The sequence below is a fragment of the Petromyzon marinus genome, chromosome 64 (genome assembly GCF_048934315.1).
Source record: "Petromyzon marinus isolate PM22_M1 ecotype Great Lakes invasive population chromosome 64, UKy_Petmar_22M1.pri1.0, whole genome shotgun sequence".
NCBI lineage: Eukaryota > Metazoa > Chordata > Hyperoartia > Petromyzontiformes > Petromyzontidae > Petromyzon > Petromyzon marinus.
This window is the reverse complement of record NC_133730.1, coordinates 4120942-4144187: the sequence shown is the minus strand read 5'-3', so window position 1 is coordinate 4144187 and position 23246 is coordinate 4120942. Positions and strand designations below refer to the sequence as shown.

The 23246-nt window shown below is 51.6% G+C and overlaps 1 protein-coding gene across 3 annotated transcripts in view; it reads right to left on the bottom strand.

Moving 5' to 3' along the window:
• LOC116956255 (arf-GAP domain and FG repeat-containing protein 1-like) overlaps positions 1-23246 on the bottom strand; it is a 57100-nt gene that overhangs the window by 15297 nt on the left and 18557 nt on the right. The window contains exons 7-13 of one of the 3 annotated variants that reach the window (XM_032977705.2): positions 15690-15761; positions 11590-11805; positions 9000-9117; positions 7633-7706; positions 6899-6982; positions 4897-5091; positions 563-654 (exon numbers count right to left, since the gene is read on the bottom strand). In XM_032977705.2, coding sequence (XP_032833596.2) covers positions 563-654; positions 4897-5091; positions 6899-6982; positions 7633-7706; positions 9000-9117; positions 11590-11805; positions 15690-15761 — 851 coding nt within the window. The remainder of the gene's footprint in view (positions 1-562; positions 655-4896; positions 5092-6898; positions 6983-7632; positions 7707-8999; positions 9118-11589; positions 11806-15689; positions 15762-23246) is intronic. The other 2 variants (XM_032977706.2, XM_032977707.2) reach the window with 2 other exon arrangements.

Sequence of the window (23246 nt, the reverse complement as noted above, 5' to 3'; positions counted from 1 at the left end):
AGCACGGTTGGCTACGTACGGCGCGAAAGAAGTTCAACATACATACACACATAATCCAATATTGGTGTCATATAGAAGAAAAATAATAACACCACAAATATAAGACCATAGTTTTAACAACATATTAATAAATAACGATATAAATTCGGAATTTTGTATTATCACATTAACTTCTGGCTCACGCGGTTTGGCCGAGTCGATGACAACAGCGCACCTAATTTAAGGGTTCGCTTCAGACGACTCACGGGTGGAGGGTATCTACGTGCATATGTACGTTGAACTTCTTTCGCACCGTACGTAGCCAGCCCGTGCTAATCGTGGGGGGGGGGGGGGGGACATGCACTCGGCAGCTGCTAGCTTAACCCAGATGATCTCAGCGGTAGCGGCGGCTCGCTGCTCGTTAAGACCTCCGAGCAACCCAGGGTTGTCCCCCACGTGGTCCCCCCCCCCCCCCCCCCCCCCGCAAACAATGGCACCCGCGGCTGCTACGGAGCACAGCTCTCATCGTCACAGGGAACTCACCGCCCCCCCCCCTCCCCCCCCGTGGACAGAGGTCACTCACCACAAAGGGGTTCGTCGGCAATGTCCGTGTGCTTTGGCCAAACTGCCCGGCCATCACCTTGGGCTGCGCATAAGCAGCGGCGTACGCAGACTCTGTACGCACGGGGGGGGGGGGGAGGGGGGCGATAACGACAAGGGCAATGACAAAGATCTCCCGTGTCACGTGACCACCGGATAAGGGATCTTGACGAGAGGGGGGGGTCCGCATTGAGGGCCAATCGCGACGTCAGCGCGGTGATACTCGACGGGGGTCCGTCGGGGTACAAATAAACCTCGTCACTCCCCCCCCACCACCCCCCCCCCATCCGTCCACAGAAAGTCCTCGTGTGTGTACGTGCGTGTGTGCGTGCGCGTGTACGTGCGTGCGTGTGTACGTGCATGTGTACGTGCGTGCGTGCGTACGTGCGTGCGTACATGCATGCGTACGTGCGTGCATACGTGTGTACGTGCGTGCGTACGTGTGTACGTACGTGCGTGCATGTGTACATGCACGTGCGTACGTGTGTACGTGCGTACGTGCGTGCGTACGTGCGTGCGTAAGTGCGTACGTGTGTACGTGTGTGTGTATGTGCGTGTGTACGTGTGTACGTGCGTGCGTGCGTGCCGCCGGTGTTGGGAGCGAGGGCCCGAGTCGCGTCGCAGTTGACGGAGGAGAGGACCGCGCAAGCGGAGAGACGGGGAAACCCAACGCAGGGTTTGCCACCGAAACTTTCACGTCATCATTTATTGACGACCGCACGCCTGCGTCCTCGATAACGGCGACGGCGGGGAAAGATCGAGGGCTAGTTGAGCGCGAGAGGGTGTGGGGGTGTGGGGGGGGGGGGCTGTGTGGCCAGCAGCAGAGCCGGCTTAGTCTCCGTCTTCCCTTCAGGTACCCAGCGGAGGAAGAGGGGGAGGAGGGCCCAGCACCGTGGCAGGTGATCGCTCGCTGCCGGTGTTCCGAGCCGCGTCCCGGAGAGAGGGATCAACTTCGGGCGGCAGAGTTTGTAGTCCAATGCGCTAACCGCTGCGCCACCGCTCCGCGCGGAATAGCGACGGACGCGCGTGGACACGTTGCCCGTAACAAGTAGGGGAGCGGTGGTGCAACGGTTATAGTGCGCCGCGCTACGAACCCGGCGACCCCTGGTTCGATTCCCGCTCGCGGCCAAAACCGGCGATGATTATCTGAACTCGGTCCTGGGCCTCCCCTAGGTCCACTCAAATGAGTATCTGGTGAGGCGTGTAAAAACACAGCCACTGGGAAGACAAAGGCGGCCGGGCGTGGTGCCGGTCACCGAGCCCCATCGTGCTCCTCATTAACAGCGCCTGCGCCGACAACCTGTTAAGGCTACTCAGGGGGCTCTTTGTCTTTGTAACAAGTAGGAGCTGCAAAATGGGCAGCCAAAGGGGTCAGATTTCCACGTTAATAATTGAGGGGTGTCCTGACCGAGGAATAGAGAGAGAGAGAAAGAGAATAAGTGCTGGCACACATTCACCATCGACCTCTGAACCCAGACGGAGGGACGAACAGCATTCTGGACGTTGAGGAAACGAATAACGAGAGGGTCAAGCGGACGCAAAGTTCACCGCTCGTTGCACGGGGCTCCCGCTTCCAGCCCCACGGCCGCCCTGGTCAATACCGCGGGCGGGGGGAGGGGCGTTCGCCGTAGAATCCCTGGACGCCGTCCTCCCGTCACGGCAAGCGTTAAAAGATTCCGCCACCGTCGACAGGGAGGGGATCTCACAAAGGCGGAGGGCACTGTAATAAGCGCCCGAAATGCCGGACGTGTGTTCTCAGTCTTCGGGGGTTGTTCTCTGTCCTTCCGCCTACCCCCTCCTCCCCTCCCCCTCGTCTGCCCAGTCTCCCGATCCCTCCCCCCGCTACCCCTTATTACCCTCATTAGGTTGGTTATACTTCCCCCTCCCCTGTCATCCCCCCCCCCAAACCGCCCCCCCCCCCTTATTAAATCTTCATCATTCCCCCGTCACGATGTCCTCAACTGATTGGGGCAGCAGGCCCCTCCCCCCTTCTTTTTCCGCACGCCCCATCCTACAAACGGGCTCGCGACCCTTGACCTTCCCCCGGACGCATGAAATGGCGCCCGCGCGCTGTAACGGGGCTCGCATTTCGTTATATAAAGTTCAAATGTGTATATATATATATAAAATGATAAATAATTAATACAAATAAAATATCCGTTATTTGAATAAGTGGAGGCCGCATGTGCGGTGGTGTCACGGTCCCCCCCCCCCCCCATTTTTTTACACTTTGTAAAATTTACCCACATATTGCTTAATTTAGAAACACATAGAAGTCAACGCCATCCCCCCCCCCCCCCTCCTGCCATACTTAGCAAGGATCCTGCTGACCAAAGTCTTGGCCCCTAAGTGGTGCTTTTCTTTTCGAGTAAAAAAAAGTATCCAAAGCAACAGCCGAACGGATTTGCCGTAAAAATAAAGAACCACCGAAAAAAATCAACAATGGGTTGTTTTATTTTTATTAACTTCTAAATTTACTCAGCCCGAGGCCCTGTTAAAAGCTACGCGTTCGTGACAGCCATCAGGGCGGAAAGTGGAATTTCAAAAGTATTTTTTTTTTACTTGAGGGGAAAAATAACGAGGTTCAAATGCAACACTTTGCCCTCGTTAGAAAAAAAAGTCGGGCGGGTGTTTACCTTTATTGTTAACGGCATAACTATATTCATAATAAAGGCTTTTGGGTTAGATCGCGTTATTTATAAATGTGTCGTAACCCTCCACCACCCGACACGGCCAATCAGCAAAAAAGTGTCACGTTGACAAAAGACAAATAGTTCACTACTTTAGCCCACCGGTGTGCTGAAGAGTGAATCCACAACATTTACAGTTTGAGTACGACGTTTCGCTGGTAATTACATTCAGCATCATCGGGGAATTCGCCAGAATGGTAAAGCCCTTACTTGCTCTCGGTCTTAAATAGAGCAGCAGGGTGACGTCATCATTTAACTCATTCAGGTGCAGTGATTTGAGGCGGAGGGGGGGGTATTGTAATTATATTTTCGATTGGTAATCAGTCAATGGTTGTGATTAGTAATGAGTTGTAGATTAGTAATTAGTTGTAATGTGTGTTATTGTGATTATATGCTACGTTAGTAATCCGTTAATTAGTATGTGTTTCCCTTATAAGGAGTTGTAATATGTATTATTTAATAATACGCTTCCAAGCCGCACTAAGCCTGGGCAAAACTATAATAATAACACAAGCACCTTTTAATGACCTGCAGCCTGTTAGGTGTGCAGTGACAAAAAGAGTACTCTTAAGAAGCATGAACTTTAATTAAAAAATGTACTAAATTAATGGAGTGCCTGGTATACCATTAAAATACAAAGGCAAATGTCCCCCGTGTAGCCTTAACAGACTGTAGGGGCAAGTGCTGTTAGCGAGCGCCCTATGAAGACCGGCACAGCACAGGAGTGGTGTGGGTCGCCAGCATCACGCCCGGCCGCCTTTGTCTCCCCAGTGGCGATGTTTACTACAACACCGCACCAGGTACTCATTTGAGGCTCAGGTCCATTTCAGATAATCTTCACTGGTGGTGGACATGAGCGGGAATCGAACTCGGGTCACCGGGTTACTAGTGTGGTGCGCTAACCGCTACATCACCGCTCCCCAGTACAAAGACACATACACACGCACATTACAGCCTGAGGGCTTCTAACATGCTGGCAAATTGGGTTCAAACCCTGACCATGCACACACAGGACAAGTTGGATCTGACACTGGCCTCGTATCTCCACCTAGGCGGTAGGTATCTGCATCTGCAAATCATCTCAGTCAGACAAACCATGACACCGGGGTCTGTCCCGTGAACCCCTCCTATACTTCACGTGACCTCGAAGTGCACCTAGCCTGTCACAGCCACCTAGTGGCAAATGGTGGCTGTTGTCGTTGTATCAATCCAAGTGCCGCGCTACGAGGCCGCTGACCCAAGCTCGACTCCTGCTCACAGGTGACAACAGTGACGATTATCTGAACCGGACCTGGGCCTCCCCTAGGTCGACTCAACCTCAAATGAGTACCTGGTGCGATGTATGAAAACATCGCCACTTTGAAACAAAGGTCGGCCGGGCGTGGTGCTGGCCACCCACCCCATCGTGTGCCGTGCCGGCCTTCGTGGGTGCTCGCTACCACCACTTGCCCAAAAAGTCTGTTAAGGCTATACGGAGGACAGAGGATCTTTTGTCTTTGTTTACGTATGTACGTACGCTGAACTTCCCTCGCACCGTACGTAGCCAACCGCGCCAACTGCAGGCTCTGTGCGTGCATATCAGTGCGTGCGGAAGCGTATCTGTCCGTGTCTCTGCGAGTTGCTGTACCACCGTGCTGCACTCCGTAGGCCGCCGGCTGCACGTACAGCGCTGCACGCTGGGAGTACGGCACTCCGACGTGGGCAGCCTGCCCGCCGCTCCCCACGCCGCCGTAGCCGACGGGAACGCCGAATCCGGCCGGCATCACAGCTGGTGTGGCGGCGGCGGCAGCGGCGGCGGCCGGCGCTCCGCCGTACGCAAAGCCTGCACACGTACGAGCGGGCGAGCAAGCACCCATTACATGAGCGCACGCAAACGTACAAAAATGCCCCCGCCTACGTAGGACGTGGTGCTGTTAGGAAGCGCCAACGTGGGTCGGCCTCGGCGCGTGACAGGGTGGTGTGGGTAGCGCCGCACCCGGGCCGCCTCTGTCTCTCCCCAGTGCTGATGTGTACACCACTGCACCAGGTGCTCATTTGAGGCCGACCGTGGGCAACATCACTCGCCAGTGATGTTGGCCACGGTCGGGAATCGAACGCAGGTGGCCGGGTTCGCAGCGTAGTTCATTCGCCGCTAAACCACCAATTCCACCCGCCGTTACCACGGGCAAATGTGAAAATTCACACGCGCGCGTGTGCAGACACACACACACACACGCACACGACACGGGAAAACACAATCGCACGCAGAAACACGCACACACAGACGCATTGCAAAGACACGCGCGTGTCAAACACGCGTCCACGCACAATCCAAACATTGCGAGGGCAGACACAAGCACGCAAGCACACCATCCGAATAATTTCTTCGTTTGTACCGGGTTTTGTTAAGCGTCTCTCGGTGAAACTATCAACTCCAAATTTAAACTATAAACTATGTTAATGTAAGGCCCACCGAGCTATGTAGCTCTTTTTCGGAAGCGACCTGGCTGTCACAAATGATAGCTCAGCGAAGTGATGTATCGTGTGGAAGTTTCTAGCAGGAGCCAAACGCTCTAAACGCATGACGTCGATTCTAAATGTGGAGGGGAAAAACCGGAGGACCCCAGGAGAAAAATCCACGCGACACCGCAAACTCCAAATTTACAGCAGCAGGAGTCAGGGTTGGGGTCGAACCCACGACCTCCTGCACACCAGGCGCTCTATAAATATAAACTAAGATAAAATATAAAAGAGGAGTCCATTGTGGTCCGCGCGACATTGAGGTAATTCTATGTACCGTGTGGAACCACATGAGCCATTTTAATAACAGGCCCTTAATTTAATAATACGTTTTTACCCTTTTATCTGGTACCAAAACTGACACCTTTATACAAGGGATCATGTTTGCAATAACTACAACACAAGCAGTCAAAATGCAAACAAAAAGAGACAACTCTGATAATAATATGCACTGTCCAAAAGGCGTAATTTGGTCCAACACCAGTGGAGACTAGGCTCTAAGAAAAGCCGTCTCGGGTGTGGACCAATCAATTTCAAGGACAGTGCATATCATTATCAGAGTTGTCTCTTTTTGTTTGCATTTTGACTGCTTGTGTTGTGGTTATTGCAAACATGATCCCTTGTATAAAGGTGTCAGTTTTGATGCCAGATAAAAGGGTAAAAACCTATCCCTATATCTTCCTACTGGCAAAGGAGGTCTCATAGTGAGGCCCTTAATTTGTGAAGGAAAGCCTCACCGGAACGGGTGGCCGAGTGGCTCTGGGAAACAAATGCCGTGTCAAAGCACCAAGGCGACAGGCGAGAAAGTGCCGCCCCCCACCCCCCCCGCTCTCCCGTGCGTGTACCGGAGGGTCTCTGCGAAGGAGACCTCGAGGAGGTACCAACGCTTCGCTACATCCGCTCCCGTGGGCCATGCCCCAGCACGGAGGGCGACGCTCCTCTCCGAGGAATCGAGTGGACGCTTCGTCTCACGACGCAACCGTGATGGCACAGGTCAGGATGAACTCGGGGGGGGGGGAAACGGAAACCAAAACAGCGGCACCGAAGCTCTCTCTGCCCTTCCCTCTCGACTGACGTTTCAACGTTCCAATTGTCGTGCGTATGGTGCGTGCGTGCGTGCGCGTTTGTACCGTTGGCCTGCGTTTGAAACGGGTTGGTGCTGCCCACAATCGCTGCCGCCGGTGCCGCCGGAAGGAACGGGTTGCTGCTGCCGGCTGTGGGAGCGGAACAAACGGGGGCAATGCGAACCCTTTCCCACCGCGACGACGCGCGCGGACGCCGACGGGACGGAACCGGAAGAAAAACTAAAATAAAAATAGCTTCATCGGCACGCCTTCAGGTCGGAAAGACGTGCCCGAGGCTCCCACAAGGCCGTGCGGGAGGGAGCGTGGCACAGTTTGGCGCCGGCTATCATAGAGCGCGGTCGTGCCGCTACGGCTCTCCGCGGCGAGTACGATGTCTTTAGAAACAACGGCGCTGCTACTACGCCTCTCTGGGATTCTGCAGTGAACGGGACACCACTCGCACCCTGAAAATTGCAGACGTCTCGGAATGGGAAAGGTGTTAATACAACTCATACAACTCACCCATCCCAGTGAACATTGTATGGGGGGGGGGGGGCACCTGGGAGTAAACGGAGCTTCTCAAAAGCTCAGTAGTGCTCCCTCCCACCTGCCCCCCCCCCTCCCACCCCCCCTTCTACCCGCCCCCCATCTAGGGTGAGAGAGAGGCTAGGGAGGGAGGCAAGGGAAGGAGGGAGGGGACAGAGGGAGAACTGCCCCAGTCCAGCAGCTCCTACAGCGCCACTGTTCCCCGTACTACTTCTCCGCGTACGGCGAGGGGGGGGGGGGGGGGGAGACCTCACCTGCGAATGCGGCGCCGGCGACCGCTTGCGCTGGCACGGGCCCCAGGGCCGCGACTCCCGCGCTGTACGCGCTGCTGCGGCGGTGGCGGTGCCGAGCAGGAGGAAAAACAGACGCGGTCAGCAAAGATGCGGAGGCCGCGTTCGCGTGAAGGTGTTCTTGGCAACCTTTAGAAATTCTCGATCCGCACAAAAAACTTAGCGCGTACGTCCCGACTGCTCTTGCGACCCTGTCCCCTCCACGGCCAGACCGCTCGCGACAAGTTTAACACGTAGTAGTGGCAGTAGTAGGCTTTCGCGACCAACGTTATCCACAGTAAAGGCTTTCTGGGGTTGGATCGCGTGAATATAAACACGCCGTTAAACCCCGCCACCACCCAAACACAGGCAATTGTTAAGGTTTGTCACGTAAGCAAAACGTGCCAATTCGTTACGACTTCAGCAAACCGGTTGGTGTGCTGGTGAGTAAATCCACAACGTTCACAATGCGAGTCCTGTGACGTTTTTCCGGTGAGTACAACCAGCATCAGGCGATTTGACAGAATTGCCAGCGCCAGAGAGCGAGGCCAGCTCGATGCCGATTATCAGAACCCTCCAACGGCTCCCGGTCCAGTCTCGGATGAGCGACAAGGTCGCCCCCTCGCCATCTTCATGATCCTTCCATCGGACTCACTGCCACTCGTTTACACCGCTTTTTATATTTTTCGGGTATAATTTTTTTTTAATTGGGTCTTCGTGGATACTCGGGTTTTTAAGGAAACTGATATTCCCGGGCAACCCCACCACCAGCACGGTTGGCTACGTAGATTGAGAAAGAAGTTCAACATACCTACACACGTACACTAAATCAGCCTGGTCTTTCGAGGATGCACTTGCACTCACCTTCCGGCGTGAGAGATCTGCGATGATAAATTACGGTGACAATTATCACGACGCTGATAATGTCGACGACGACGATGATCACGCCGATGACGCCAACAATGATGATGACAATGACGATGATGATGACGACGATGACGACAATGATGACGATGACGATGGCGACAATAATGACGATGACGACGATGATGATGATGACAATGATGACTACGACGAGGATGATGACGACGATGACGACGACGATGACGACAGCAATGACGATGACAATGACGATGACGACAATGATGACGACGACGATGACGACAGCAATGACGATGACGATGACGACAATGATGACGACGATGATGACGACGATGAAGACGGCAATGACGACGGCAATGACAATGACGACGATGATGACGACGATGACGACGATGACGACGACGACGATGAGGACGACGATGACGACGATGACGACGACGACAAATGATGCTTGGCTGTACGGCTCTCACCAGCCCAGAGGAGCGGAGGAAGCGGCGGGGCTGCCGTGAGGCGCGTACGCCCCGCGCTGATCCGCGAACCGCTGGTCCGCCGGCCCCGACAGGACGTACGTGGTCACGTGACCGCCCACTTTGGGGCGACAGATGGGAAAGCGGCGCTGTTTAAGCGACGGACACGCGAAACATCAGTAACACGTACACTTCATCATCATCATTATTACTATACGCGACAGTGCAATCACTGCCGTTATCATTCGTATTTTTGAATCACTGGAGGCGCGAAGGTCTGTGAAACCGGCGAGGAAAAACAATAACTATTTGCGAACATGCAAAAGTCTTTGACCTCACAACTGCCCGTTGGCGAATGAAAAAGCGTGCTCAAAAGCGTTACATAATCCACGCGGACGCATTATTTTTCTAACTTTCGACGCCGTTGTATTTAAACGCCATTATAAACCGAGAGACTCATGCTTTTGCGGTGAAGGGTTTTCTTAACATTCTCTTCTGCGAATGCTTCGATTGGACACGGTGCAGAGGAACCCCCAAGCAGAACGTGTCTCTCTCAGCAGCATTATGGAATAGTTACATTTTAGTGTACAGGGACTCCTCTACTTACAAACATTCGACTTACGAACTTTCATAGATACAAACAAACCTGGTCCGTATGTCCAGTTACCCGTTCGGACCGAGAGTCGTAATTCAACCGCCGCGCAATAGATGGCAGTGGTGACATCTACATCTGCAGAACGTGAAGAACCAGTGGCATCTACATCTACAGAACGTGAAGAACCAGTGGCATCTACATCCACAGAACGTGAAGAACCAGTGGCACCTCCATATACAGAACATCAAGAACCAGTGGCATCTACATCTACAAAACGTGAAGAACCAGTGGCATCTATATCTGCAGAACGTGAAGGACCAGTGGCATCTCCATATACAGAACATCAAGAACCGGCAGGAATTTATGCACTTATGCAATTTGCACCTCCATACGTGAATTGTATTTATTTATTCATCGCGACTTGCTTACCGTTTCTATATCTTGCTTCTTATATCGTTTTAAAAAAAATGTTTATTGATGTAACTCACTGACCCTGGGCTCCGACTAGACATCTGAATCGATTAGCGGTGACCCGGGGGTGCCAAAACCTCCATAACTCTGAAACCAGAAGGCCTATGAAGGCGGGAGATGTCACTGAGCCCGATACGCACGCCAAATATGGAAATAAAAAAGACACGCAAAACACCCATTAAACAAAGGGGGGCTGCTGGGGATTTGTGCGTGGCAACGGCTGTTTATCGCTTGTTTTGAAAGTACATCAGGATGCTGGTCTGGTCATTCCCCAGCACGTTCTGCTTCTTACGGGGGCAATGGCGCACCAGGCGCTCTCTCGGTACGGCTGGCGGTCACGGTCGTGCTGGCGGGATCGACATCGTCGTCATCGTCGCTCCCAGCGTCGCCCTCCGGCAGGACAGGGTGGTGGTACCAGCGATGCTTCCAGAAAAAAAACCTTAAACTATGCCCGGCCCACCAATATTTTGCGGTGACCCGGGCTACCGCCAATCGATTCATCTGTGAAAAAGAGCTTCATGGCTCATCGGATTCCACCTCCGGTGTAAATAAAGATTCTGATTCTGGACGGACGCTAGCGGAGGCAGACGGACGTTGGCCATGAGTGACACTGCCAGCGTGCACCGCAACTACCGGCGTATCCTAAGGAAACCGAGTCAAGTCAACTTAAACCTTTCCCGTTCCGGAGACGTCTGCAAGTTGCAGGTGCGGGTGGTGGCGTCCTGTTCACCGCTGAATCTCGGAACGCGCGAGTGGCTCGGCGTTCATTCTTTCAGAGAGGCATAGCGGCACCGTCGTTTTTAAAGACGTGCTCGCCGCAGAGAACCGTAGCGGCACGATCGCCGCACTCTACGATAGCTGGCGGGCAAACTGCGTCACATGCCCCTATCCGCACGGCCTTTTACTTCCGATGACATAAACGCACGTAAATCGGAACGTAATCGGAAGAAAAACGGATCGACGTACACGTACGTAGTTTAGTTTGTTGTTCAGTCTGTTGTCCTTCACCCACGCACCTCCGATTAGCACGGATGGCTACGTACGGTGCGAAAGAAGTTCAACATGGATACACAGACTCACACAGAGACCCATAGACTCACACAGAGACCCACAGACTCAGACAGAGACCCACAGACTCACAAAAAGACCCACAGACTCACACAGAGACTCACAGACTGACACAGAGACTCACAGACTCACACAGAGACCCATAGACTCACACAGAGACCCATAGACTCACACAGAGACACACAGACTCACACAGAGACACACAGAGACACACAGACTGACACAGAGACTCACAGACTCACACAGAGACCCATAGATTCACACAGAGACCCACAGACTCACACAGAGACTCACAGACTCACACAGAGACCCCCGCGCACCTCGAAATCGCACGGTTGGCCACGTACGGCGCGAAAGAAGTTAAACATCAGTAGTGAAGTCCACGTACGTCATCGGAAGGGGTTCAAAACGTCGTCGCCGTCAGCCGTCACAAACGTCCTACGTCACCGAACGGCTCACCGGCGGCGGGGGACGGCTGCTTGCCGGCGCTGAACATGCTGTCGAGGTCGGCGAGCGCCGCGTATTTGTCCGCGGGCGGCACCTCCCCTCCGGTTCCGGGTCGTGCCGCGGCGCCACCGCTGCCGCCCAGCGCCGAGCCGAAGTTGGCGCTCGACGACTTGGGGAAGTTGTCGAAGTCGGCGAAGTTGGCGAACGCCGAGCCGGACGCCTCTCCCCCTGCGAGCGGGACGGAAGCGCGGTCTCGCGTCTCTCCGACCGCGTGGCCGCCTAGCTGAAGATTAACTATTTTTTTATTTGAACCAGGTAAGGGCCCACTGAGCTATGAAGTTATTTTTTCATAAGTGACCTGGCCACAAATGATCGCTCAACAAAGTGGCTTAATCGACACGTGGAAATCTATAGCAGCCAAATAGTCTAATCGCGTGACGTTGATTCTAAATGTGGAGGGAAAAACCAGATGACTCGGGGGAAAAAATCCATGCGACAACGGGGAGAACACGCAAACTCAGGGTCGGGATCGAACCCACGACCTCCTGTATACCAGGCGAGGTAGTTAACATCTCATAGCCACCATGGCGCCTAACGGGTCAGCACGCCGGACGTACGATTCGGCGGTCGCCCGTTCGATTTGGCTAACGTGGAAAAAACTACACGCAAACGTTGTAAAGTAGTCCCTTGGCTAACGCTTTTAATCCGTTCCATGAAAACTACCGTTAGCCGAAATGAACGTTCGTCGAATTCACTTATACGTTTTCCACTGCCCAAAAACAGAAAACGTAATCATGTAAACAAAGCAAGTAGAGGTCTAAACGCTCATAAATGAGCGTCGCTGATTGGCTGAGGCCATGGCTCAGCCCCGCTTACGAGCACTCGGATTGGCTGAATTTGGCGCCTGCGTGCATCACGTAAACACGTTACCGTTAGTCACAATGTTAACGTTAGTTAAAACAATGGGGGGGTCCCTTGTGGGAGGCGAAACGTTAACTGAAAAACCGTTAACCGATGGTGTCACTATTAACCGAGGGACTACAGTACTCACAATCGAAAGGAAGGCGTGACGCCGATCATGCCTTCTGCGCAAGTCAACTAACCACAACGTGTCATGTACTGTACAAATCTCTCGGCCTTGTCTAGACCACCAAATCAAAAGAGCTTGAAGTGTGGCCAAATTATAATGATACCGTTAAGACCGCTAACTCAAGAGCTGAGAGTCCCACTTGTGAACGCATCTCGGCGCGCTGAGGTTTATCTTTGCTTCCATCGAGCACACACTTTGCCCTATTGCGATGGGTCTAATCATCATTTGTGACCATCGAGTTTTGGATTCGAATTCTCCACACAAAAGGTGGACCGGCATTTGTGCACCAGCTGTATCCGCCTGTGCATCTAAAAAAAAAGCATCCACAACGGGGAGGCACAATAACTGGCAAATTGATCAAAGGGTTGCCCTAATCGTGGAGACTCAAATCAGAGGGAAAAGGCCTCCTTGCAAACATGTAATAGTATTATCCATAATAGAGGTTTCTGGGTTAGATTGTGTAAAAATAAATGTGTCGTTAAACCCGCCACCACCCGACACGGCCAATAAGTAAAGCTTTTTCACATAAACAAAACATGCCAATTAGTTACTAGTTCAGCACACCGGTTGTGTGTCTGAGAGTAAACCCACGACAACATTTACAATTCCAATACCGTGACATTTCGCCGGTAATCATGACAACAACAACTAGCATCATCAGGCGACAGCCAGAGTTGTGGAGAAATCCTCCTGTTTCGGTCTTAAATAGAGGGGGAATAAATGTGACGTCGTCACTTGTGAGCCAATCAGAGGGGAGTGGGGGGGTTAATGCGTGCGTATGAATTACAACAATGTCGGGTGATGATGCTGGTTGCAATTACCGGCGAAACATCGTACTCGAATTGTAGCTGTTGTGGGGTTTACTCTCCAACACACCGCTGTGCTGAATTAGTAACGGATTGGCATGTTTACCTGACACATTTGTATATTTACGCGATCTAACCCAAAAACCTCTATTATGGATAATATTGGTTGCGAAAGCCTACGTGTTAAATGTAATAGTAGTTTTTTTGCCCTGGCAGCTAGCTACCCGGCCAATTCCATCCCGCGCATCAAATACACACACATACAGTGGTACCTCGGTATACGTCGTTAATTCGTTCCAGAAGGTAGGAGGAATTTTGATTTAAAGCTTTCGTGACTGCAGTAATTCATATTCTTAGCTCTTTTGGTAAAGTCACGTTGAAGGGAAACAATAAAACCATAACACAAACGGTCATCATCTGATGATCATCTGATGATGACCGTTTGTGTTATGGTCGAAACGTCGTGATAATTTTTATTGTTTTATATATATTTTATTATTTTATTGTTTCCCTTCAACGTGACTTTACTGAAAGAGCTAAGAATAAGGTAGGAAGACTTATACCAACAGTGACGTCTACCAAACGAATTTTTTCCCATAAGAAATCAAGGGAAAGGAAATAACCCGTTCTAGAGTATAAGAAATTAAATTTTATTTGGCACATTATACATTAATGTGGTTGTATAACATTACTTATTACTAAAATGCATACATGCATTAAGATAAATGCAAAAATAAATTTAAATACATTTAAATAAAATAAAAAATTTACATCACTTTAGCTTGCCGAGAGGAGTTGAATTAATTCGCGAAAAATTCACGTTAAAATGACAAAAAAAACACGTGAGAATTCAGAGTTACAGCAAGGGTTGTGCACTGAACGAGATCTACAGGCAGACTGAGGAGCGGCGCTTTGTTTCAGTCGTGAACGGGGTCTACGCGGGTACGCGGTGACTCATCCCGACCCATACAAGTTCTAGCAAGCGTGTTGTATCCCAAGCAAGACGTCGTATCCCAAGACACTTTTTTTCTCGTCAAAACACGACGTGTACCAAATTCGACGTACTCCAAAGCGGTCGTGTACCGAGGTACCACTGTGTTGGAAAGCGTTAATAGAATAATTTTTCCCAACTTGTTTAAGACACATTGTGCTGCATAGATCATATGTATATTTAATTCCGGCTAGCAAAAGAGTGAGCAGCTTATGAGTTCAAAGCCTCATTGGGGGGGGGTCTGACCTATGGATAGACTCCCCCTGTCATAGGAACGTGGAATTACCACCACTGGCTCATGGCCGCAATCCGCAAGATGAGCACCAATTTCGCCAATGCTCATTTGCGCAGAAAATCTCTTTGACTGAATATACACGCACGCACGGTCGAATATGCAATTACATTTCTTGGCCACTGAAACATCAATTCTATATCCTTGTATGGTGTAAAAAAAACACACACACACAGAACCTCACTATTAACTCATTCCCGGAGAAAAAAAGATGAAAATACGAGCACGTGATGTTACCGAAGTTAAATATTTATCCTGGAGAAATCCAATCAGCTATGAAGCTCTTTTTCAAAGAAACTATGAAACGATTTAAAACTATGAACATTTTTTTTTTATTTTACAAGGTAAGCCCCACTGACCTATGTAGCTCTTTTTCAGAAGCGGCCTGGCCACAAATGATCGCTTAATGAAGTGGCTTATCACGTGGAAATCTAGAGCAGCCAAATACTCTAAACGCACGTTGAATATAAATGTGGAGGGATAAACCGGAAGACCGGGAGAAAAATCCACACGATCACGAGGAGAGAGAGAGAGAAACGCAAACTCCAATTATACAGCAGCTAGAGTCAGGGTTGGGATCAAACCCACGACCTCCTATATACCAGGCAAGGGAGTTAACATATCCTAGTCACCGTCGTGATGATGAGAAACGCAGACTCCAAATATACAGCAGGCGTCAGGGTCCAGGGATCGAAACCACATCCTCCTGCGTACCAGGCGAGGGAGTTAACATCTCCTAGCCACCGCGGCACCCGCAGATCAACCAGGAGGGGGCGGTTCAGATAGTTGCAACGACAAAGACGAGACGAGGACTTCAAGGGATTTGTGTCTAAATAACAGCCCCCTTTCCCAGACGATGTTGTTGAAGAAAACGCTGACTTTTAAGCGCAAGTGCTGGCGGGCATCAGGCACGGAGGGGGGGGGGGCACTCACCGTGGGCTCTCGGCAAATGGAATGGGCCGGAGAGATCGGCGAAGCTTGCGCTGGAGGGGACTGGCCTGGAGGCTAGGGGAGCCGGCGAGAGTGAACAAACAAAGAAATGTAAGGGATCTGGAAGCGGCGTGAAGCTGGCCAACAGCACAGATGAGTTCAAACAAACGGCAACAAAAAAGAACAAGCGTGAGTGTGCATGCGAGCACGGTACGTGCGTGTGCATGCGAGCATGGTACGTGCGTGTGTATGCGAGCACGGTACGTGCGTATGAATGCGTACAAAGACAAAGATCCCCACCACCACCCATAGCATTCGCAGACGGCTGGGGAGCACTATGAAGGATGGCATAGCACACGACGGGTTTGGGTGCTCAGCACCACTCCCGGCCGCCTTTGTCTCTCCCCCCAGTGCTGATCTTTTGCGCATCACAACAGGTACTCATTAAAGGCTGAGTCGACCTCACACCTGTCAACCCATTGTTTGTGTTTCTCCCTTGTGATGGGACTTTGTAGGATGAACGTTGAGATTTATGAGAGGCATGGGGTGACCAATAAGGTCTGAGTTGGTTCTGTAACAAGCTAGGGCACTGACGAGCGGTTGACAGCCGTGCGACGTAGGGGAGGCTAAGTGACCGGTGTTGGGGAATCGAACTCGGGTCGCCCCCCCCCCCCCGGTTCGGAGCGCATCGATCCACTGCCAACACCACGCCCGGCCGCCTTTGCCTCCCGAGTGGCGATGTTTACGCACCGCACCAGGTACTCATTGAGGCAGACTCGACCGAGGGAGGGAAGCGCAGGACCGGTTTCAGATAATCGTCACCGGTGTTGGCCGTGAGCAGGAATCGAACCCGGGTGGCCTGGTTCGCAGCGCAGCGCGCCGACCGCTACACTACCGCTCCCCACATAAACGCGCGCACAAATACATACGGCACGCGCACGCAAACATACGCGCGACAGCACACGCGTGAGCATACAACGAAGCACGTATCAAATGGTTTCCACGCAAGAATATACAAAGATGGGCATACACGCACATTCAAACGCGCACACATGCACGCTGACACGGATGCACACAGACACGACACACACGCTCACAAACACAGGCATACAAGAGCTCACAAACATGCACGCGTAAGCACACGCGCATATGCATCTGCGAGCTCTCACATACAAGCACAGGCAAGCACGTGCACGTCCATGTATAAAAAAATGTATACAGAACAAAGGCAAAGATTCCCCATACAGCCTTCACAGAATTTTGGGGCAAGTGCTGTTAGCGAGCACCTACGAAGGCCGGCATAGCACACGAGGGGGTGGAGGCCACCTTTGTCTCCCTATATAAATGTAGCGAGTCACTTAGGAGACACTAATAGCAGAAGGCACACTCGTTTATTCCAGCCATCACAGGTACAGGAGCTAACTATACTCGGGTCAGGACAGCCGGCACACTGCCTGACCAACAACGCCGAGGAGGTGAAGACGAGGATGAAGACTTCCGTAGCACGACGGGTTTCATTCCAGACGACAGCCCCGACCCTGAGTCGGGACCTCCCTTTTACCCCCCCCCCAGCGTGGCCTGGCTCCGCCCTCAGCCACGCCCCCTTCTGGATTCTACCAGAAGGTTCTCGGCTTCACCCCACGTGTCCCCTCCCGTCACCTTTGCCCTACATCCTTTTCTCCGGCCTATCACGTGCCCTGCTGGCAGACCGGGCTGCTACACCCACAAATCCACCTCTCTGCCAGTACCAAGCGCTACGCGCCCTAGTGACCCATTCTATATCACTACACAAAGACAAAGATCAGCCGTATAGCTTTCACTGACTGTTGGGGCAAGTGCTGTTAGCGAGCAGCACCTATGAAGGCTTGCACGGCACACGAGGGGGTGGGTGGCCAGCACCACACCCGGCCACCTTTGTCTCCCCGGCGGCGATGTTTTTACACATCACAGCAGGTACTCATTTGAGGCTGAGTCGACCTAGGGGAGAGGCCCAGAACCGGTTCAGATAATCGTCACCGGTGTTGGCCGTGAGCGGGATTTTAACTCAGGATCGCCGGATTGGATTCGTAGAGCGGAGCGTGCTAACCGCTGCGCAGCCGCTCCCGATACAAGCACAGACACACACACACACGCATCCACAAGCTCATGTGCAGGTACAAGCACCTGCAGCACTTGCACATGCACGTGTGCATACGCGGAGACGGACAAGCGAATCCACACGAGTACAGACGCGTGCGTTGTCACACGCGCAGCATCACGAACTGAAGGCCACGCGTGAGAAACGCTCCCAAACAGATGCTGTTGTTTGTTGTATTGTACGTACATTGAACTTCTTTTGCACCGTACATGGCCAACCTTGCTAACGGGAGGTGCGTGGGAAGGACAACAAACTACGGGGCTCCGTGTGAGTCTATGGGTCTCCGTGTGAGTCTATGGGTGTCTGTGTGAGTCAATGAGCCTCCGTGTGAGTCTATGGGTCTCCGTGTGAGTAGTCTATGTCAGTATGTTGAACTTCTTTCGCGCCGCACGTAGCAAACCGCACTAATCAGAGGTATTGTATTGTCGGCCGTATTAAAGAAACAGAGCGCGTGATAACAAAGGTCCCCTGCTGCCACATGTCACCAAGACCCGCGAGCGATATCCCTCCAATGTTACGATTCGCGGCATTTCTTAGAAGTCCAACAACAAAAAATGTGGTCGTGAAAGATATTCACCACATGGGGGGGGGGGTCTTATTTAAAATAAAATTTAAATAAAAACTGGGGCAATTTACAAAGTTATATTCAGCATTAGAACGTTCGGAAACATCACACCCGCTATGTTTACTACGCCCGCTGGACATAACTCTTCAAATCAATTAAGCCCGCCGGCAATGGATTTCCATTATGTGCTGAGGGTGCACACATTTTACTGCCCCATGTAGCAGGCAGAACAATAAATTATATATATACTCTTTGGTTTTTTCGGTAAAGTCACGTAGGTAAAATAAAATAAATGAAAACAACTAAATTAAATCAAATAGCTGTAACAAAATAGCTTGATACAGCTATTTTGCTGTGACTGTTCCACCTGAAGACAGAAGCTTGTGTTGCCTCCGAAACGTCGTGATTTAATTTAGTTGTTTTCATTTATTTTATTTTACCTACGTGACTTTACCGAAAAATCAAACAGTATGAATCTTTGCAGTCACGAAAGCTTCAAATCTATAAATTACAGTGAAGGAAAAAGGTATTTGAACCCCTGCTGATTTTGTACGTTTGCCCACTGACAAAGAAATGATCAGTCTATAATTTTAATGGTAGGTTTATTTGAACAGTGAGAGACAGAATAACAACAACAAAATGCAGAAAAACGCATGTCAAAAATGTTATAAATTGATTTGCATTTTAATGAGGGAAATAAGTATTTGACCCCTCTGCAAAACATGACTTAGTACTTGGTGGCAAAATCCTTGTTGGCAATCACAGAGGTCAGACGTTTCTTGCAGTTGGCCACCAGGTTTGAACACATCTCAGGGGGGATTTTGTCCCACTCCTCTTTGCAGATCTTCTCCAAGTCATTAAAGTTTCAAGGCTGACGTTTGGCAACTCGAACCTTCAGCTCCCTCCACAGATTTTCTATGGGATTAAGGTCTGGAGATTGGCTAGGCCACTCCAGGACCTTGATGTGCTTCTTCTTGAGCCACTCCTTTGTTGCCTTGGCCGTGTGTTTTGGGTCATTGTCATGCTGGAATATCCATCCACGACCCATTTTCAATGCCCTGGTTGAGGGAAGGAGGTTCTCACCCAAGATTTGACGGTACATGGCCCCGTCCATCGTCCCTTTGATGCAGTGAAGTTGTCCTGTCCCCTTAGAAGATAAACACCCCAAAAGCATAATGTTTCCACCTCCATGTTTGACGGTGGGGATGGTGTTCTTGGGGTCATAGGCAGCATTCCTCCTCCTAACACGGCGAGTTGAGTTGATGCCAAAGAGCTCCATTTTGGTCTCATCTGACCACAACACTTTCACCCAGTTGTCCTCTGAATCATTCAGATGTTCATTGCCAAACTTCAAACGGGCATGTATATGTGCTTTCTTGAGCAGGGGGACCTTGCGAGCGCTGCAGGATTTCAGTCCTTCACAGCGTAGTGTGTTACCAATTGTTTTCTTGGTGACTATGGTCCCAAGCGCCTTAAGATCATTGACAAGATCCTCCCATGTAGTTCTGGGCAGATTCCTCACCGTTCTCATGATCATTGCAACTCCACGAGGTGAGATCTTGCATGGAGCCCCAGGCCGAGGGAGATTGACAGTTCTTTTATGTTTCTTCCATTTGCAAATAATCGCTCCAACTGTTGTCACCTTCTCACGAAGCTGCTTGGCAATGGTCTTGTAGCCCATTCCAGCCTTGTGTAGGTCTACATCTTGTCCCTGACATCCTTGGAGAGCTCTTTGGTCTTGGCCATGGTGGAGAGTTTGGAATCTGATTGATTACTTCTGTGGACAGGTGTCTTTTATACAAGGTAACAAGCTAATATTAGGAGCACTCCCTTTAAGAGTGGGCTCCTAATCTCAGCTCGTTACCTGTATAAAAGACACTTGGGAGCCAGAAATCTTTCTGATTAAGAGGGGGTCAAATACTTATTTCCCTCATTAAAATGCAAATCAATTTATAACATTTTTGACATGCGTTTTTCTGGATTTTTTGGTTGTTATTCTGTCTCTCACTGTTCAAATAAACCTACCATTAAAATTATACACTGATCATTTCTTCGTCAGTGGGCAAACGTACAAAATCAGCAGGGGATCAAATACTTTTTTCCCTCATTGTATATGTATTTTTTACAAAACTGTTCTTTCCGAAAAGGTTATTTCCGGCGGCCCAAGAGGACGTGAGGCTGCATCGCCGACATGCCCGAATTTTAATTATGGCGGCCGCAATTTCCCAACCACAATTATTAATAATCACGATCAGTCGACCAATTATTGGAATGGCTGGGTGGCCCACGGGTCAGGGCGCTGAGCCGGCAACGCCGAGGCCCTGGGTTCAAAACCAAACCTGTAATTTAAACTGGGTTCTCAAGTGCAAGGCGGTGTTCATGGTTTCGGCTTGATTATTATCAAGGCCATTTCACGTTCTTAAATTTGGCTTCTGCCAGCTTTTTTGAAAAATGAAACGTTTTTGCTTGATTTGGCATGTGGAAACCCAACTTTGCAGGGCATTATGACATGTGCATTGTGCTCCAAGTGTGGGTGCGATAGAAACTATACAAATACGTCCATGACGTCATCTTCCCGGGCTGTTCTGTAACGCAGGGTGATGTGCACTTCACGCTGTAAGAGTTCCAAATCAAAATATTAATGCTTCGTGGGATGACACCAACAGCATTGCTGGAATATAATGTCACACTGTTATTAAAAACAAAAGTTTTGCTGGCTGGCTGGTGCGCGGTGGTGACGTCACTGCGGGCCTCTGTGCGGTGACGTCACCCATATCCCCCAGTGCTGGGTTTGTGCATCGCGCTGACGTCACACCCTCCAACCCCCCACCCTCCAACCCCCCACCCTCCAACCCCCCCACCCTCCAACCCCCCCACCCTCCAACCCCCCCACCCTCCAACCCCCCCACCCTCCAACCCCCCCACCCTCCAACCCCCCCACCCTCCAACCCCCCCACCCTCCAACCCCCCCACCCTCCAACCCCCCCACCCTCCAACCCCCCCACCCTCCAACCCCCCCGCCCCACCACCCTCCACCCCAGACGTGGATCCCCCCGCACGAACGCGACAGAGGAGAGAGACAGAGGAGAGAGATAGAGGAGAGAGACAGAGGAGAGAGATAGAGGAGAGAGACAGAGGAGAGAGACAGAGGAGAGAGACAGAGGAGAGAGACAGAGGAGAGAGACAGAGGAGAGAGATAGAGGAGAGAGACAGAGGAGAGAGATAGAGGAGAGAGACAGAGGAGAGAGACAGAGGAGAGAGACAGAGGAGAGAGACAGAGGAGAGAGACAGAGGAGACAGAGGAGAGAGACAGAGGAGAGAGACAGAGGAGAGAGGAGGAGGAGATGGAAAGGAAGAGAGAGGAGAGGAGCGGGGGGAGGAGCGAAAGGGCGCGAAATGGAGAGGAGTGAGAGCAAAACGGAAAGAGGCGAGCGAGGGAGAGCTACAAGCAGCAGGGAAGGAGGATTCGGGAGAGGCAAGGGAGATTGACATGGGAAAGGGAGAGCGAGGTTGCGAGGTGGGAAGAGAGAAACAGGGAGAGAGAGGGGGGGGTGAGGGCAGTGGGTGAGGTACAGCGCAGGGAGGGGGAGTACAGAGGGAGGGAGGGAGAGGTGGACGAGTGGACAGAGGAGACGCGGAGAACAACGGAGACAACGCGGGACCATCAAGACAAATTGGGATATACAATTCACGGAAGGCAAGAGAAAGGTGGAAAGAGGCAGGGCTCCGAATAAGAATTTGAAAAAAAAAAGTTTTGCTGGCTGGCTGGGAAGCGACGAACGGACGGTCACGTCCTAAAGACGCGCGGGATTGCGAGTAAATTTTTTTTTTAAATATGCGGAAAAAGCAATCATGGAAGAGGACAATGAAAAGGTAAACGTGGCGTCCATAGGGGTCACCGGCGGAATGGAGTGGGCATGTAATTAATATCAACAACGATAACGAGAGGAATACTTGACGTGGTGTGCCACGAACCGAAACACTATCAGGTCCGGACAGACACGGCTGTAATGAAGCCCATGGACACCTCCACTGGATCGGTCGGGGGACGCCGTTTGGTTGACAAACGCTCGCTTTGTCATTTTTCACCTGCCACTTGCCAGGGCGGGCGGGGGGGCAGGGAGAGGGAGAGTTGCAGGGGGGGCGGGGGGGGGCGTTCACCGGCTCTGTGTGGGGTGCCCGGGGGTGGTGGCACGAGGGGACATCGCCTACTGGCTACCCGGGGGGGTCGGGGGGCCGGGGGGACACGTGGGGTCCACGGGGGGGGGGGGGGAGGGGCCCCGCCGTGTGGGCGCAGAGTTTTTCCCGAACCCAAAACAAACCACATACACAGAGCGGGGACATTGGACAGTGACGTTAAGGAAGCTCCCGCGACGGCGACGAACGACGACAAAAAAACCACGAGAGCAAAAGAGAAAGACAACACACATTTGTAACGTTCTGCCTCCACCCCCAGCCCCGCCGTATGTAGTGTATAATGTAGTGTATGTAATATTTGACACTGAAATCAAGCAGAGCTACTTTTTTTTCGTCACACACACACACACGGTGGCCATCGCCGGACTGCGGATAAAAGCCTTCAGCGTGGTTTTGCCGGATCGGCCCGGTACCGCCGAATAATGTTGGAAGCAGACGGATAATCGGGCGGTGCCGGATAATCGATGAGCGACTCTATAGGGGACCAGCAGAGCTTGGGCAATCGTTGGTAACGTCAGCTCGACCTCCCGGATGCCACGCTCCCACCATTGTCTACGGTTCCTCCTCACGCCCCAGAGTGTCTCTCTCTCTCTCTCTCTGTCCACGGGGAAGCGAGCGAAAACCGTGCGGCGCGTTGCGAGTTTAAATCGCCATCGTTGCC